This window comes from Chiloscyllium plagiosum, unplaced genomic scaffold (assembly GCF_037043375.1).
Source record: "Chiloscyllium plagiosum isolate Xiang-an unplaced genomic scaffold, Cpla_swu_hap1 HiC_scaffold_34, whole genome shotgun sequence".
Classification (NCBI taxonomy): Eukaryota; Metazoa; Chordata; class Chondrichthyes; order Orectolobiformes; family Hemiscylliidae; genus Chiloscyllium; species Chiloscyllium plagiosum.
Genome location: NW_028270172.1, coordinates 13,297,497 through 13,316,156, shown reverse-complemented (window position 1 = coordinate 13,316,156; position 18,660 = coordinate 13,297,497). Strand labels below are relative to the sequence as shown.

The 18,660-nt window shown below is 42.2% G+C and overlaps 1 protein-coding gene and 1 long non-coding RNA gene across 2 annotated transcripts in view; one reads left to right on the top strand and one right to left on the bottom strand.

The window, feature by feature from the left end:
• Positions 1-3,173: 3,173 nt before the first annotated feature.
• prlh2 (prolactin releasing hormone 2) lies at positions 3,174-15,850 on the bottom strand. Its single transcript, XM_043718978.2, has 3 exons — positions 15,749-15,850; positions 10,306-10,478; positions 3,174-4,402 (listed from the first exon to the last, which is right to left on the bottom strand). The coding sequence occupies exons 2-3, from the start codon at positions 10,430-10,432 to the stop codon at positions 4,212-4,214; spliced, it is 318 nt and encodes a 105-aa protein (XP_043574913.1). The 5' UTR covers positions 10,433-10,478; positions 15,749-15,850; the 3' UTR covers positions 3,174-4,211.
• LOC148141123 (uncharacterized) overlaps positions 13,875-18,660 on the top strand; it is an 18,656-nt gene continuing 13,870 nt past the window's right edge. The window contains exon 1 of the long non-coding RNA XR_015752776.1: positions 13,875-14,015. This is a non-coding gene — a long non-coding RNA (uncharacterized LOC148141123). The remainder of the gene's footprint in view (positions 14,016-18,660) is intronic.

Sequence of the window (18,660 nt, the reverse complement as noted above, 5' to 3'; positions counted from 1 at the left end):
TGATGTGTTGAAATTTTGACAAACATTAAGATTGACAAGTTGCCAGGGCCAGACCAGATTTGACCTCGACTGCTTTGGGAAGCCAGAAATGTGATTGCTTCGCCGCTTGCGAAGATCTTTGCATCCTCGCTCTCCACCGGAGTCGTACCTGAGGACTGGAGAGAGGCAAATGTAATTCCTCTCTTCAAGAAAGGAAATAGGGAAATCCCCGGCAATTACAGACCAGTCAGTCTCACGTCTGTCGTCTGCAAGGTGTTAGAAAGGATTCTGAGGGATAGGATTTATGACCATCTGGAAGAGCATGGCTTGATTAAAGGCAGTTAGCACGGCTTTGTGACGGGCAGGTCATGCCTCACGAATCTTATTGAGTTCTTTGAGGATATTACTAGACAAGTTGATGAGGGTCGAACAGTGGATGTGGTGTATATGGACTTCAGCAAGGCATTTGATAAAGTTCCCCATGGTAGGCTCGTTCAGAAGGTCAGGAGGAATGGGATACAGGGGAACTTAGCTGTCTGGATACAGAATTGGCTGGTCAACAGAAGACAGCGAGTGGCAGTGGAAGGAAAATATTCTGCCTGGAAGTCAGTGGTGAGTGGTGTTCCACAGGGCTCTGTTCTTGGGCCTCTACTCTTTGTAAGTTTTATTAATGACTCGGATGAGGAGATTGAAGGATGGGTTAGCAAGTTTGCAGATGACACAAAGGTTGGAGGTGTCGTTGACAGTATAGAGGATTGTTGTAGGCTGCAGCGTGACATTGACAGGATGCAGAGATGGGCTGAGAGGTGGCAGATGGAGTTCAACCTGGATAAATGTGAGGTGATGCATTTTGGAAGGTCGAACTTGAAAGTTGAGTACAGGATAAAAGACAGGATTCTTGGCAGTGTGGAGGAACAGAGGGATCTTGGTGTGCAGGTACATAGATCCCTTAAAATTGCCACCCAGGTGGACAGGGTTGTTAAGAAAGCATATGGTGTTTTGGCTTTCATTAACAGGGGGATTGAGTTTAAGAGCTGTGAGATCTTGTTGCAGCTCTATAAAACTTTGGTTAGACCGCACTTGGAATACTATGTCCAGTTCTGGTCGCCCTATTATAGGAAAGATGTGGATGCTTTGGAGAGGGTTCAGAGGAGGTTTACCAGGATGCTGCCTGGAATGGAGAGCTTATTTTACAAAGAGAGGTTGACTGAGTTCAGACTTTTTTTCATTGGAAAAGAGAAGGAAGAGACGGGACCTAATTGAGGTATACAAGATAATGAGAGGCATAGATAGAGTTGATAGCCAGAAACTTTTTCCCAGGGCAGAAATTGTTAACACGAGGGGTCATAGTTTTAAGCTGTTTGGCGGAAAGTATAGAGGGGATGTCAGGGGCGGGTTCTTTACACAGAGAGTTGTGAGAGCATGGAATGCATTGCCAACAGCAGTTGTGGAAGCGAGGTCATTGGGGATATTTAAGAGACTGCCTGACATGCATATGGTCACAGAAATTTGAGAGTTCGTACATTAGGTTTACCTCACATGAGGATCAGTGGTCAGCACAACATCGTGGGCTGAAGGGCCTGTTCTGTGCTGTACTGTTCTATGTTCTATGTTCTAAGTCCACAGCATTATAGATACCTCACCTGCACAGGAGGCAAGAAGGATGGTTTGGAAAGCATTAATGATAGGGATTCCACAGATGGGAAGATAGATAGGCATTTGTGGGACCACAGGTGTGTTTCCAGGATAATCTAGAGTCCTTTGGTCCAACTCATCCATGCCAACCAAGTATCCCAAACTAAACCAGTCCCACTCACCTGCATTAACCTGTATCCCTCTCAACCTTTCCTATTCATGTACCTGTCCAAATATCTTTTAAGTACCTGCATCTACCACTTCCTCTGGCAGTTCATTCCACATACGAACCATTCTGTGTAAAAATTATTGCCCCTTAGATCCCTTTTCAATCTTTCTCCTCTCACCTTAAAAATATGCCCTCTGGTTTTGAACTCCCCAACCTAAGAAAATGACCTTTGCTGTTCACCTTTTCGATGCCCCTCATGATTTTAAAAACCTCCGTAAGGTCACAGTAAAACTAATGATAGCGCACTAACTCAAGTCCCAGAATCTGGCTCAGTGATACATCACAGAACAAGGGGATCAGGTGGCTGGTTGGTACCACAGGGATACCAACATGTGGGTTCATTTCCTGTACCAGCTGAGGTTACCATGAAAGACTCTCCTTCTCAATGTCTGCCCTCGCCTGAGATGTGGTGACCCTCAGGTTAAAGACCGCTTGTTGTCTCTCTAATGAGAAAAGACCAGCGCTATAGTCCGGGAGGACTCTAGAAACTTTATCTTTTGCTTATACTAACCACATGAACTGCAGCAGTTCAGGATTGCAGCCCACTATCACTCCTGAAGAGCAATAAAGGATTGGCTGCACACACTACCCTGGCCAGCAAACACCAACATTTCATTTAAAGAATTCTTTAGAAAGTGTCGAGGCCATTAGGGGTTTTCTTTTCTGCCCCAATCACACATCTTTTTAAAATATCTTTAATCAGATCCTGAGTGAAGAACATCCTGGGAGTGCACAAGAATCTTCTTTTAATATCAATTATGTCTTTCTTACATTTCCATTGAAATTAATGGGTGTAGAAGTAAAATCCCTGACCAAGGAAAAAGACTCAGCAGGCAGGCAGGCAGGATTCAGGCGCTGGCAGTCAAGGGGTTTCTTTAACGGGGAGGAGATACATAGTCAATCGCAGACACAGCTCTACGGGTAACATTGAGTTAAAATGTTGTAACTTTACGTCCCAATTGGGAGACTTGAGCACATAACCCAAGCTAACACTGCAATTCTGGACTGAGGAAGTGCTGCACTGCCAAAGATGCATTCTCTAAGATGTGATATTAAATCAAGGCCTGAGACGTATCAGCCTTTTCAGGTGGATTTTAAAAATAAACCCTCATATATTGAAAAGGCGCAGGAATTCTCCCTGTGTGCTGGCCAATTTTTAAACCCTCATCCAACATCACTGACAAGCAGAAGGTCTGGCCATTACCACATTAGTGCGTGTGAAGGTTTACTGTATGCCACTGATTCTTATGTTAGAACAATAACTACAGCTCAAAGATAATACCTTCTCCCAAGAGTGCTTGGGACATGCTGATGTGAAAGGTGCAACAAAAATGACTATCTTTCGAAAGTGAAAGCTACTTTTTGTTTAATTTGCTCACATTGACTGACTACAAGTGTTGAAAACCTTCAAATGCAAGTTAATTCCCAAATTAGGCAGTGACCTGTTCAGTAAATCGCACTTTGGAGAAGACTAAGAATTTGATATTTAACTGTTAAAATTAAAACTCTTTCAGCATTTTCCCACCAAACAGAATGAACATTAAGTGCAGAAAAGTTAAGAAGGCCTTCAACACAACCCAGCTGATGTTAAAGGAACCCTGTCTTTGTGAAGTATTGGCTTGTTTACAAACAGAACACGATTTGTGTTGAATCACATTACTGGGTCACTTCTATGTGAATAACACTTAGCTTTCCTTATCCAATTAACAAAATTAGACAGCCACCACTTTTTTTTAAAAGAAAGTACCACTTTAAGTGAGATCAACAGCACATAGTTACAAGGTAATATATTTATTTTCGAAATGATAGATCAAATGTGGAAAGTGATTAGCATTAACAACTTAAACTGAAGCATCTATTTTTAAATTAACATTAAACTGTTTTATATAATGTCATAAATTCTGCATGATCACAATGAATGATATTTGGTATTTCTATGTGGCTCACATTAACAATTAAAAATAAATTGTTGGTCATTTTCTAATGTATTTAACAAAATTATTGGACAGAACTAAGCCTCTTACAGACACGCTTTGTGGAATTTTCTCTTTAGTTAATATGTTGTTGAAATGTAAGAGATATTGGTTTAAAACTGCATTAAAATTGTAAGCAGATATTTTAAGTAACAGATTTTTTTGAATTAAAATAGGACTTATACTGGGTCTCAGTTCTGTGAATATAGAGTCAGTGTCAGTGGTGGTTCCTAGGTTAATGTGGTCTGTTCTGGGTCAGCTTTGGGAGGGTCGGGAGGTGTACACACTAAGCAGACATGCGCGTGGTTTCACAGTCACGTGGGTAAATACAAAGTGTGAGGTAGGAAGGGAATTCTGCCATTGTTTCTCAGAGGTGTGCTTGGTGGCAGAGATTGTCAGTAGGTGTTGTCCCCTCCCATCTGCTGGTCAGAATCTAATGCGTCCTGTTGCCTCAGAGCATTCAGGATCAGCTCCAGGTTATCCACCGATGGTCTCAGATTGCTGCTACTTTTCATCTGCCTCTTTCCGAAGCGGCCAATCGGTCGCACTCCACGACCCACGTACCAGAACGGGTCAATTTTGGAATCTGTAAATGTACACAAATTTGGTTGATACATGCAGTTTTAGAATAGAAACATAAAACGAGATAGTTTTCTGAAAGTTGACTCCGTTTCACTGTTTTTACAGAGTTAAATGTTTTTGTCTTTTACTGTGTTCAATGGAATGACATTGGGTGTGCAGTCCCCTGCTGGGGACTGTCCATGGCTTTGAGAAAACAGATGCACCCAATGGACAGAACGAGTTGGCATTATTGGTCAGCAGTCACCTCTACTTGACCAACGGCAGAATCTTTCAGATGGTGATTATTCTTTTAGGCCTGGCTGCCATTTACCACATCATGGGGCAGTAACTCTCTAAAGGTCAAGACTTCAGCAGCACCACCAAACACCCATTCCTCACTCCCAACGCCTTGGAATGAAGACTCAAGTAAAACAGATGCCAGCAATGGTGGGCATTGCCAGAACCTGAAGAAGAAGGATGATGGAGCTGGATGAGTCTAAGGAATCGGTGGGGTACCTACGCTTTTGAGAAGGGGTGGGGGAGGGTGGTGTTGGAGGGCAAGGGAAGGGGATAACTGGGGTGGGGAGCCAGTTCTTGAGAGGCCAGGGTGGGAGTCGTAAAAGGAGAGTGTGACCTTGTGGAGGGGAGGGTGCCTCCAACAGGGGCATAGGCAACCTTAAAAGGAGATTCCCCCTCTGCCCAACAACAGTAAAAAGTTGTTGGAGCACCTGACATGGGGACACAGCCCACTGTGGGTGAAGGAACAGCAGTGACAGGATGAGGTATTCAAGCACTGCTTCATTAACCACTCATGGGCCTCAAGAAGTCACAAGGTAGGTGGGTCACCCGACACCATGTCCACGCAAGTGAAAGGAGCAAATACACGAGCAAGTGGGGGGATTAATAGGCCCAAGTGGACTATGATTTACAAGTTCACCCCAATCCCACCTTCCACCACTGCCTTTAAACACATGAAAATGGGCGGTCCACAAACCTTGTCCAGTGAATTAAATCTAGCTCAGGTTAGTGATATTGTTTTTTCCTGGCTTCTGGCAATAAAAAGAAAGCCATTTGAAATGATTTTTGATATATTAAGACTGATCTTACATGGCAAAATCCTCCCTCATTTCAGCTTGTTGCTGGCATCAACCTACTGTCCAAAATCGTGGAATACACAGAACATCAACAAGTAACATCCTATCACCAGCCAAACGAGCCGCCTTGAACGTTCCTGTAAGACGGCGGAGAGCTCTCAACCCAATCAACACTGAGCAAGCCAACCACCAGCTCCACCAATGGAAGATGGATGAGGGGGTGACTCGAAATGTGAATGTGGCCGTGAGTCCAATGAGGCCATGAAGCACAAAGACCTCATGCCACCCAGAAGCATCCACAGGAGAGGTCACCTCATTCACCAGTCAGCATCTCAAGAAACCATTGAATGAGCAAGATAGACATCCCATTCTGAACAGCTCCTGCCCTGCCACAGTGGTAAGTAACAAATAATAAGAGTCGGTGTGATATGTTGGAAAGAAAATTACCTAATTTACTAGGGAAGTCTTCTGAGGGCATTTTTTTTATTCATTCACAGGATGAGGGCATCACTGACTACACCAGCATTTATTGCCCATCCCTAATTGCCCAGAGGGCAGTTAAGAGACACATTGCTGTGGGTCTGGAGTCTGGAGGCTAGTTCAGGTAAGATGGCAGTTTCATTCCCTTAAGGACATTAGTGAACCAGGTTTTTATTGAATTCAAATTCCACCATCTGCCATGGCATGATTCAAACTCCAGACTCCAGAACATTATCTGGGTCTTTAGAATATCACTTCAGTGATAATACCACTGTACCAGCACCTCCCCAATACGATGTTAGAGCTTGTTAAGGGAAGTTTCTCCTGTGTCCTATGTGCAAACCACTACCTAAAAAATAAGTTGATTTCTTTGATTGGAGCAGAACAAACAGAATCCTGTAGTGAACTGTACACATTTCACCTTTCGTGAGAATATTCTAAAAGGTGTCAACCCCACTGAAGAATATCAAACAAAACTTGAGGCTACCTATCATATACCCGAGCAGAGGTCAGAAATCATTAAGATGTCATATACAGTTGTCTTAATAGAATCCCTACAGTGTAGAAATAGGCCATTTGGCCCAACAAGTCCACACCAATCCTCCAAAGAGTAACCCACCCAGACCCATTCCCCTACCATATTACTCTACATTAACCCCTGACTAATACACCTAACCAACACATCCCTGAACACTACAGGGCAATTTAACATGGCCTATTCACCCTAACCTGCCCATCTGTGGATTGTGGGAGGAAACCAGAGCTCCCAGAGGAAACGCACAGAGACACGGGGAGAATGTGCAAACTCCACACAGACAGTCGCCCAAGGAATTGAACTCGGGTCCCTGGTGCTGTGAGGCAGCAGTGCTAACCACTGAGCCACCGTGCAAAGCCAAAATAATCTCAGGATAACAGACAGGTTTTTAAGACTGAAATAAGGAGGAATTTCTTCACTTAGAGTTGGTGAGTCCTTGAAATTCTGTACCCTAGATGTTATGGAAGCTCAGCCAACCAATATATTCAAGTCAGAAACTGGTGGATTTCTAGAGATATATAACATTAAATGATGAGGAGATAGTGCAAGAAAGTGGCATTGTGGAGGTGATCAGTGATCCAGGAAAGGATGAATGGCCTCCTTCCGTTCCATGTTCTGATTATAGTTTTGTGTTGTGCAAAGATATTAAGAGATTTAGTTCTAGTCCAGGTAAACTTTCAGGTTGAGTCAGTAGTTATGAAGGCAAATGCAGTGATGGCATTTATTTTGAGAGAATTTAAATATAAAAGCAAGGATGTACTTCTGAGGCTCTATAACGCTCTGGTCAGACCACATTTGGAGTATTGTGCACATTTTTGTGGCCCCATATCTCAGGAAGGATGTACTAGTCCTGAGCATATTCAGAGGAGGTTCACGAGAATGGTCCCAGGAATGAAACGCTTAAAATATGAGGAACGTTTGAGGACTCTGGGTCGATACTCAGTGGAGTTTAGAAGGATGAGGAGGGATCTAATTGAAACTTACAGATTACTGAATGGCCTGGGCAGAGTGGATGTTGGGAAGATGTTTCCATTAGTCGGAGAGACTAGGACCCGAGGGCACAGCCTTAGATTAAAGGGAAGACCTTTTAGAATGGAGATAAGGAGAAATGTCTTCAGCCAGAGAATGGTAAATCTATGGAATTCATTGCCACAGAAGGCTGTGGAGGCCAGGTCATTGAGTATATTTAAGACTGAGATGGGTTCTTGAGTATCAAGGGAGAAAGTGAGAGAAAGGGGTGGAGAAACCTATCAGCCATGATTAAACGGTGGAGCAGACTCAATGAGCTGAATGGTCTAATTTCTGCTCCTTTGTCTTATGGTCTTATGATTTGGGCAAGAACGTGTGTGCAGATTGTAGCCATTGAATGATAAAAAGTGCTCAAGGGGCTGAAATAGTCTGCCCTTGTTCTGAGACAGATACATCAAACAGCAGAGAAGGAGATATTTAGTCCATCTTGTTTGTGCTGGCTTTTTGAAAGAGCTATCGAGTTAATCCCAGTCCCTCGTTCATTTCCCAAAGCCCTGTGAATGTTCCTTTTCCGTTACATATCCAAATCCTTTTTTGAAAGTTATTATTGAATCTGCTGTCACCAATTTTTCATTTTGTACATTCCAGTTCAGCCTGGAATTTCTGTTATTTTTCTTAAATCTGTGTCCTCTGGCTATACCCGTCTGTTAGAGGAAACCTTTTCTCCTCATCCACTCTATCAAAATCCCACTATTACATCTCCTGAAGAGAGGATTTTATATTCCATATTAAATTTCTTAAAAGTCAATGTGAGTTGCTTATGGTACTATTGAAATCATTGTGAGACTGTAATATATTCTTCAGTAAGATTGGATCATTGTGGATATTGGAAACTACGTTGGAATGAATTAAACTTCCCACTTCTTCATTATGAATTCATTATGATCAAATCCAGAGATCCAAACAAAAATAATACAAATGAACCCAAGTTAAAAACCACATTGGAAGATGGTTAACACAGGGCTCATTTATACCAGAGAGAGTGGAACTGTGAAGAAAATAGTTATTTAGAGGAAATTTTATGTCAAACCAATTCTAGCCCCTAAATATCTAAATTTAATCTAAACAAATATCTGCTGAGCTGACATCCTACACATGGAAGTAAGCAGGCGGGAGACAGTTAAGGATTGTTAGTGAGGTGAGGGTCAGTTAGCTCAGTTGGCTGGATAGCTGATTTGCATTGTAGAGTGATGTCAACAGCATGGATTCCATTCCTGTATCAGCTGAAGTTACTATTAAGGTCCAGCCTTGTCGACCTCACGTCTTACCTGAGGCGTGGTGACCCTCAGGTGAAACCACCGCTAGTCATCTCTCTCTAATGAGAGAGTGGCCCTCTGGGACTATGGTGACTTTACTTACTAGTGAGGTGGTGAAAATATTAAGCAGGTCTTTGTATCAGGGTATGTGTAGAGTGTTAGGAAAAAATGCTTAGATACGTACTGAGTGCTAACATAACACAGATGAACACTGGTGTCAGTCAAATCCCTTGTTATATGGAGAAAGAAACTCATTACCGTACATTCAATGAATAGGATGGGTGGATGGGCCAAGCTGTTGCAGGTGGAGTTTAATTTAGATAAATGTAAGGTGTTGTATTTTGTAAAGCAAATCAGGGCAGACTTACACATTTAATAGTAAGGTCCTGGAGAGTGATGCTGAATAAAGAGACGTTGGAATGCAGTTTCATAGCTCCTTGAAAGTGGAGTCGCAGGTAGATAGGATAGTGAAGGTGGTGTTTGTTACACTTTCCCTTATTGGTCAGTGCATTGAGTGAAGGAGTTGGGAGGTCATGTTGCGGCTGTACAGGACATTGGTTAGGTCACACTCGGAATACTGCATTCAATTCTGGTCTCCCTGCTAATGGAAAGATGTTGTGAAATTTGAAAGGGTACAGAAAAGATTTACAAAGATGTTGCCAGGTTTGGAGGGTTTGAGTTAGAGGGAGAGGCCGAATAGGCTGTGACTATTTTCCCTGGAGCGTCAGAAGCTGAGGGATGACCTTATAGAGGTTTATAAAATGATGACGGGCATGGATAGAATGGACAGCCAATCTCTTTTACCCAGGATAGGGAACTCCAGAACTAGAGGGCAAAGGGATAAGATGAGAGGGGAAAGATTTAAAAGGGACCTAAGGGGCAACTTTTTCACACAGAGGAATGAGCTGCCAGAGGAAATGGTGAAGACTGGCACAATTACCACATTTAAAAGGCATCTGGATGGGTATATGAATAGGAAGGGTTTGGAGGGATATGGACCAATTGCTGGCAAATGGAACTAGATTAGATTAAGATATCTGGTCGGCATGGATGAGTTGGACCGAAGGGTCTGTTTCCATGCTGTACATCTTTATGACTCTATAACTTCTAGTCAGTTATACCCCAACTGAAACCTGCTAGAAAAATGGACACATCTGTTTGTTACACGGTAATGTGAAATATTCCATCAAATTCCAGGTGCAGGTACAAATACTGTTTAATATGAAACCAAATGTGGAGCCCTTGGTTCGTTTATGAATGACAAATAGTCCAAATTAAACATTAAATAACTTTTCTGAGTTTGGTCCATGTAGAATTTCGGCAAATAAAAAATAATGCAATGGATCTCAAGTATGAATGTTCCCACATCCAACCTAATGTCTTAAGTCACTTGATTAATCATGGTAAAGGGGGGAAGGATGAGATATATAACCTTCAGGCCCACTCAACTGCAACATGTACACCCTCCCTTCTCAGTTGCTTGTTCAGAACCACTGAATGACCCTATAATAGGTAGCAGAGTTTTGGTGCTTACTTCTATAGTTGATTTGATGGCTCAGGCCACTGCTCTGGGCAGTGTTGGCAATCATGGATACAAAGAGCAGTGCTGTGCAAATAGCCACCAGCTTCACCTTCATCTGCTGTCTTTGCTGCTGATCCATGGGATACTGAGGGATGTAGAAGGTGCTGATCAATAAAACTCCAAAGCTGTAGACAGACAGAGGGAAATACAATTCAGAAGATTTTTTTTTTAGTCAAAGAAATATTCACCTTTATTGCAAGTTTTCATCAACAGTCATTGCAGATATATATATTCTGGAAATAACTTCCTAATGAGGTTTGGTAATCGCTAGAGTGTGCTTGCTAATCATTGCTATTTAATCTAAAAAATTTCCAAATTAATTGCAGAGTGTGCCAGGGTGGTTGTAAATAAAATGTTTCCCCTAGCTAATGAGTCCAGAAGTATGGACACAATCTCAGGATAATTTAAGCCATTTAAAATGAAATGAGGAATTTCTTCTCTGAGAGGATGGTGCATCTTTGGATGCTCTACCCCAGAGGGCAGTGAAACTGCCCCTAAGCAATTCAAGATAGAAGTAGACAGATTTCTGAATAACCAATGGCATTGAGGGATATGGAAATAGTGCGGGTAGTGGTGTTGAGGTAGATGATCAGCCGTGATCGAAATGAACAATGGAAGAGCTCGATGGGCTGAATGTCCTCCTCCTGATCTTATGTCCCCATGCTCCTAATGATGTCTATAATAAGCAACTGAGAAAACTAGTAGCTCATTTTGCACTCTGTCCAATTTCCTTTTCTCAAACTAGATGGAGTACAAGACAGGCTGCCCTATTAACTGTTTGATTCCACAGCTCCACGTTAATTAGTATCAAAGTGTTTTGAATTCAGTGGAGCACTCTGCTGTATACAGCGAGTTAGGTTTGATTTTCTCATGATGGAAAATATTTGTGGCCATGTTAAAATTCCCTGTTCAGTCCTACAGCTCCTGATTCATCAGAAATCCTCTGTGTGCACTTTGTAGGTTTGACAACATGCATTGGATCATGTCATGTGATGTCAAATCCCTATTTGCTGTTTCAAATGGACATAAAGTATAATTCATCATTGGAAAAAGGTACTCCCTGTGTCCTAACCAAGATCATTCAATTATCGCGTCTCTATAAATCAATTATCCAATGATCTCTCTTTCATTATTGCTTGTGGAATCCTCTTGTGCACAAATTAGCCACTGTTCCTTTATCATCACTTACTTAAAATACGGAAACTCCTTGTCTAACAGCGCTGGGGAAATATCTTAGACTGGAGCAGTTTATATGGCTCGTCACCATTTTCATAAGGTCAATTAGGAGTGGACAATAACTTGTGCTAGCAACGCCCATATCCCATATTCATAGAAGTAAACACACAATTTGGTCTATGTGATATTCCATCCAATACTATGCTTTGGCTGAGGCCATGGTTCAGAAACAACTTTTGTGTATCAGATTGCTGAATCTGATCCCAGAATGTCATTATAAAGGATCAGTGTAGTATATATTTACTCAGTGAGTGGTGATTGACTATGCAGCACTGACCACCAGGGATCTGATTTACATGCTGTCTAGTTCCTTTAGGCCAATGTACAGAGAATTAAACACACAAACTTTTCACCGGTGGATTAAAACCTTTTTGTTTCCCCCCAGCTGGAATTAAAATGCATATCTTCACCTTGCTCTGTTTATTATTTAGAGCAGGGCTTCCCAAATTAGGGATTGTGGCCCCCAAGTAAGATTGAGCTGTATGGCAGCATTGGTTGTCATGGAGCTCTGAGTGAATGAACACACAGGAGGCAGCTTTAATTCATGCAAATTTGGAAACCAAGACCGTAACCTGAACAATACATCCTCAAAGCCTCGCTCGTGCAGCAGTACAAATGGTAGACCATACCTCTATTTAAAAAAACCATGACATCTCCCTAAAACTCTGTCCCCTCTCTACTCCACTTTTCACCCTACCCTTGCAGAATGACTTCCCTACCCTCTAATCTTACGGGTTTGCTTACCCTACCCACTCCCTGTGCTCTTAACACTCTCACTAATGATGCGGAGGTGCTGGTGTTGGAGGGGGTGGACAAAGTCAGGAGTCACACAGTCCATCAGGTTTATTTGAAATCACAAGCTTTTAGAGCGCTGCCCCTTCCCTTCACCTGACAAAAGAGCAGCACTCCAAAAGCTTGTGATTTCAAATAAACCTGTTGGACTATAACCTAGTGTCCTGACACTCTCACTAAGGGATGGTAACAATTATCTAGCCTTGAAATGTGGTGCCAATAGGAAAATTTTTGGGAGCCCCTGATTTAGTGATATGTAGGAAGGTGGCTGAAATATCCAATAAATGCCACACAACACTTCTCTGCATCTAAAGGAATCATTTTCAGTTTGTCCTGATTTAGAGGAATTTCAAACATTTTCCAGGTCGTACACAGAAATATCTGAAGCAGAACAGCCATGCAAAAATAATCGGTTTCTTGCTGATTATTGTACTCACTGAGCAAACTGTTTCATGCTGGGCATGGAATATTTTTTTGCTGGGGGTACACAGGATGAAAGCCATGTATTAAAAGGTGAGGTGAAGGGTAAAGCACTCTGGTCTGCCTGCCTAGTACATATGAATACAAAGCATAATATATAACAAACATCAATACTGCTGCAGAATTTAACGCGCCAGTTGTCTTCCATTTACCACACAGTAATTTTGGTAAGATCTCTGAGCAAAATTGCCAATTTGTGGGTAATGTTGCATTTTGGGCATTACAACCATTCAAATTTGTGTTGATTCTGGACAAAATGTATTTTTCCAAAGGGCTGTTCTGATCATGGTCCACACATTGAAAAACAGATGTAAATTAGCATGGAATAAAATCCCATTTCATATCAACAACTTTCATTAAGATGTGTTAACCATTATGATTAATTCAGTACCTGGAATTACAACAGACCTGTAAAAGGATTTCTACAGATTAAAATTACACTGTTGATCTGCCTCCTGTCTCCAAACAACATTGTTTTGATCTTAAAGAAACTGTTTCAGATGGGTTGATTTTGCCAGGAACTCTAGCTGTGGTTTCAAACTGGAAGAAAATGTGCTGATGGGAGAGGAATGGGTGTCTGAACTTCTCTGATGTTTGGAGTTGGAGGCAGTAGCCATCTTCTCATTGAATCTGCCCTGTAGCACTGTAACTGTAAAGCAACAGACCAGGTGCTGGAAGGTGGGATTAGAAAAGGGCAGTAGTTTTGCTTTGGAATAAAATCCCACTTCAATTCAACATCAACTTTCATTAAGATGTGTCATCTATTATGATTAATTAAGTACCTTGGATCACAATAGGATTTCCACAGATTAAAATTACACTGTTGCATTGCCTCCTACTGTGCCATTATTCTTCTATAGATCTACAGAGATTCAAGCTTAGCTGTTTATTTTCTGTGTTGGCTACAGGCGTGTATATGAGAGGTGGAAATAAACCATTGTGATTTCTATGGAGAAGACTGAGATCTTTGCCCTACATACAAATGCATGTTCCTTTCTCTCTCGTTGTCAGAGAGCACAAACCTGAGGTGATTGCCAACTCCATCCTATCATTTCACGTCCTGAAGGCAGCTGAAGAGTTTGAACTGAAACTGGAACAAGTTTCTCTGCAGCAAGCACTTGGTACCAAGTGCTGATACCACCACTGTCAAACAGGTAGGTGCTGTAACATTTAATTTGGCCATTGGCGCTGCGAGTACATCCAATATGACACTCAGTGTTCCCAAAAGAATTGATTTCATGATCAATGAAAAAAAATGGTGCTAACAATTTGAAATTTCAATCATCCATCTGAACCATCTCTCTCTTTTTCTCCACAGAAGCTATCTAACCTGCTGAGTGTTTCCAAAATTTTCAATTATTTCAAATCTGCAAATAGATCTGAGAGACTGGATGGAGACAAGCTGGTCCTTTTCTGAGCTGGTACCAGTACTGATCGACTTTTCCAAATACTCTAATACCAGCCCTTACAAAACATAACCTGCTGTCACCTGCATTATCTTACGGTTTAGTGAATTCAAAGTATCTTTTCATGACTGTGCAAATGGGATTGTAATTTGGAAAAATACACATTGCTTTCTTATAAGAATGATCCTACAGACAGACACACACACTCTAAAACTTTATCAAAATATTCTTTGATGACCCAACTTTTATGTGGTTTCTACATGGACTCCAGAAATAACAGTTTGGTGCTGAGAATCACAAATCCTTATAGTGTGGAGGTACGTCATTCAGCCCATCAAGTCCATACCAACCCTCCAAAGAGCAGCTCACCCACCTACCCCTGCATATATCCTGGCTATCCCACCTAACCTCCACATCCCTGAACACTATGGACAATTTAGCATGGCCAATCCACTAACCTGCACATCTTTAGACTGTGGGAGTAAACCGGAGCACCTGGAGGAAATCCACACAAAGATATCTTTAATGTTGCAAATAGAATAATATATAAATCCAAGACCAACTGGAGGTTTGTGGCAAGTTTATTGCCACCTGAGATTTTACTTGATAAGCCAGTCACTGGCTTATCAGTCACTGGAAGGTGGAATCAAACCTGGGTCCTGTTGCTGTGAGGCAACGGCACTAGCCACTGAGCTGATCTAGAGATAGGGAAATTCTCTGAAAAAGATTTCAACTGCAAGTTGAATTTACCCTTCCATACAATAAATAGCCTTGTGCTCCCTGGGTGGGTGAATCACTAAGTCTGTCAATTATCACTTAACATTTGTGCAACATGGAAGTGCATGGCTGTGTACTTTTTGTTTAATGAAATAGGAACAACCTACATGATATAAAATGTAAACTGTATCAACAATCTCACCATGTATAATGGAAATTAAGAATAAATGTAAAAGTTGATAAATGCTGATAAATGATGAACCCTGGGGGCAAATATAAACCAGTTCAAAATCACTCTGATTGCAGATGGGGAGTTGTGTGGATAAAGAATCAAAGACTTGCCTCTGGCTCTCAAAGAGGGGGTTACACAAAAAGACAAAAACGGTAAAATTAACAGTTACGTTGAAAGAAAAGTCAATCGATATAACAGTTTGTGGACGGATGTCTGTTCAGAATTTGCAACTGTTAAATGTAATTTAAGTCCCCTTTCAGAGAAAACGAATATTGATCATTGATTTACCAGTAATAGCACAGCGGCAGCCCAGTCAATGGCTGGAAATTAGCTGAAAACACTGGCTGGTTTGACACATAATATGTGGGGTACAAATCTGAAGAGAAAGGTTTCAACAAGAATACAACTCAAACAGACTGGGATCAGACCGATAGTTTGTGGAGTGCACCCAGTGCGTTCAGAGTTGCTTACAGCCAAATACAAACGGGCCATTCCCCACCCAAAGCGACAAGTTATTGCTGTACACACTCACCGTCCTCCGCTCGGTCTCTGGAGAAAGGGCTGTGTTGAAGTTGCAAGTCCATGCGGACTTGTGCGAGGGTCTTTTATAGTTGCAATCTCCAAGAAGGTGGGGAGCTAAAGTGCGTCAGCAGGACGTTTGAAATGCCCACTGGATTGCAATGACTGATTCTTCACTAATAGTGAAGTCTCTCACTTTGTAAACACGTACTGCTGCGCTTTATCAGAACCTGGGTGACAGGTGAAGCAGCCAAGATAAACTGACCTTTTATTAAAAAAAAACATAAATTCAAAGTGGGGGAAGGAAGCACAACAGTGAATTATCTGTAAGTAGGTTTGGCCTGGCGTCAATCCAACCACACCGTTATGGATCACTATTGATTTCTTTTTATCTCTTTTTTTATCTCCATCATTTAAATTTGTACAGGTCAGATAACAACATTCGCCCACAAAGCTCCCCCAGTTCTGGGAATGAACGCTGGAAGAATACTGACTGATTAATTGTAGTAATGACTAATTTGATAGATGTTCCCCATGGATTTATATCTTAGCTTAACTTTAATACTTAATGATATGTGAAATGATGTGAGGTAGGACAGTAAAACATAGAAAGAGGCGGCCATTCAGCCCATTCTGAGCTTTGGAGCAGCTCTTACAAAAGCCTATCAGCCGCCATTCTCCTGCTCTTTTCTACAGTATTGCAAGTTTATCTTCACTTTTTTTGTTTTCTGAAATGTTCAGTTGAATCTGCTTCCACTGTTTGTTCAGATAACTGTCCCAGGTCACAATGATCTTCCATGTGTTTTTGCTTATTCATAAGTTGTAGGCATCATTGACTGGGCTATTTTTCCTGTCCATCCCTAATTGACCTCGAACTGAGTGGCTTGCTAGATCATTTCAGAGTACTGTTACAAGTTAACCACATTGTGGACTCACATGTAGGTCGGACCAGATAAGGAGGCAGGTTTCCTAAAGTGCATTAATTAACCAGATGAGTTTTTATTACAATTTGGGTTCACTTCAACCCTTGGGTGACTGTGGAGTTTGCATATTCTCCCCATGTCCACATGAGTTTCCTCCAGGTGCTCTGGTTTCCTCTCACAGTCCAAAGGTGTGCAGGTTAGGTGGATTGGTCATGCTAAATTGCCCCGTAGTGTCCAGGGATGTGTAGGCTAGGCGGATTAACCATGAGAAATATGGGGTTACAAGGATAGGGTAAGGGGGATGGGTCTGTGTAGGATGCTCTTTGGGGGCTCAGTGTGGATTCGATGGGCTGAATTATCTGCATCCACAGTGTAGAGATTCAATGAATTGACAATGTACACATGGTTACCAACTTTTATTTACAGTTTTTGTTTAATTGAATTCAAATTTCACTATCTGCCATGCTGGGGTTTGAACCTGGGCCTGGATTGGTATTAGCTGAAAATGTGTTGCTGGAAAAGCGCAGCAGGTCAGGCAGCATCCAAGGAACAGGAGAATCGACGTTTCGGGCATAAGCCCTTCTTCAGGAATGAGGAAAGTGTGTCCAGCAGGCTAAGATAAAAGGTAGGGAGGAGGGACTTGTGGGAGGGGCTTTGGAAATGTGAAAGGTGGAGGGAGGTCAAGGTGAGGGTGATAGGCCGGAATGGGGTGGGGGAGGAGAGGTCAGGAAGAAGATTGCAGGTTAGGAAGGCGGTGCTGAGTTCGAGGGTTGGGACTGAGACAAGGTGGGGGGAGGGGAAATGAGGAAACTGGAGAAATCTGAGTTAACTCAGATTTCTCCAGTTTCCTCATTTCCCCTCTCCCCACCTTGTCTCAGTCAAATCCCTTGAACTCAGCACCGCCTTCCTAACCTGCAATCTTCTTCCTGACCTCTCCGCCCCCACCCCACTCCGGCCTATCACCCTCACCTTGACCTCCCTCCACCTATCGCATTTCCAAAGCCCCTCCCCCAAGTCCCTCCTCCCTACCTTTTATCTTAGCCTGCTGGACACACTTTCCTCATTCCTGAAGAAGGGCTTATGCCCGAAATGTCGATTCTCCTGTTCCTTGGATGCTGCCTGACCTGCTGCGCTTTTCAGCAACACATTTTCAGCTCTGATCTACAGCATCTACAGCCCTCACTTTCTCCTGGATTGGTATTACCATTACACATTCTTTTTTGTTCAGTTGAATACTGCAATCCTTACAATGTCTAACTACACCATTTATTTCCCTTGTCCATGCCTTCATTCTGTCACACTGATTCTCACACAATCACGAATAAGGATTAAAAATATGTACGTCAAATATTATCAGCATCCACCCACCGAATACACAAAGAAAGAAAGAAAGGCTACAATTGATCTTTGTTTGGTATGACCCACTGCTATCACTGCATTCCATAATAAGGTACAGGATCAGGTTTAACTTGTTGATCTGTCGAACAAACTCCAAATCCGATCAGCCATGATTTCAGTGAATGGTGGAGCAGATTTGATGGGTCTACTTCTGCTCCTATGTCATAAATCGACCACAAGAGTAACTGGCATTGGTGTCCCATGCCCAAAAAGCACCTGACAGGTGTGTAACATGAAAACAAATCCAGATTTGGAGCCAAAACATTAAGCGGTAGAACTCACACAGAGCCTTCAGAGTAAAGAAGAGGCAGGAGGTTTATGGGGGGAATCCCAGGTCATGGGATACTGGCAGCTGAGGACACCTCTGTTAATAAAGGGGAGGATTAGAAGAGGGTTGCACAACTAACAGAGATAAATGGGCAAAGAGTTGGGGAATGGTTATAGGTTAATGCTTTTGGGCCATGACCGCCACTTCCCTCATCCTACCCCCAACCCCCAGGAAAACACTTTGCACAATGTCTCGAAGGAGCTAAACTCTGTTTTGCCAAGCTCAGAAACTAGAAGGAGACCCATAATTCGTTCACAGTCTCAAGAAGAGTAGTAA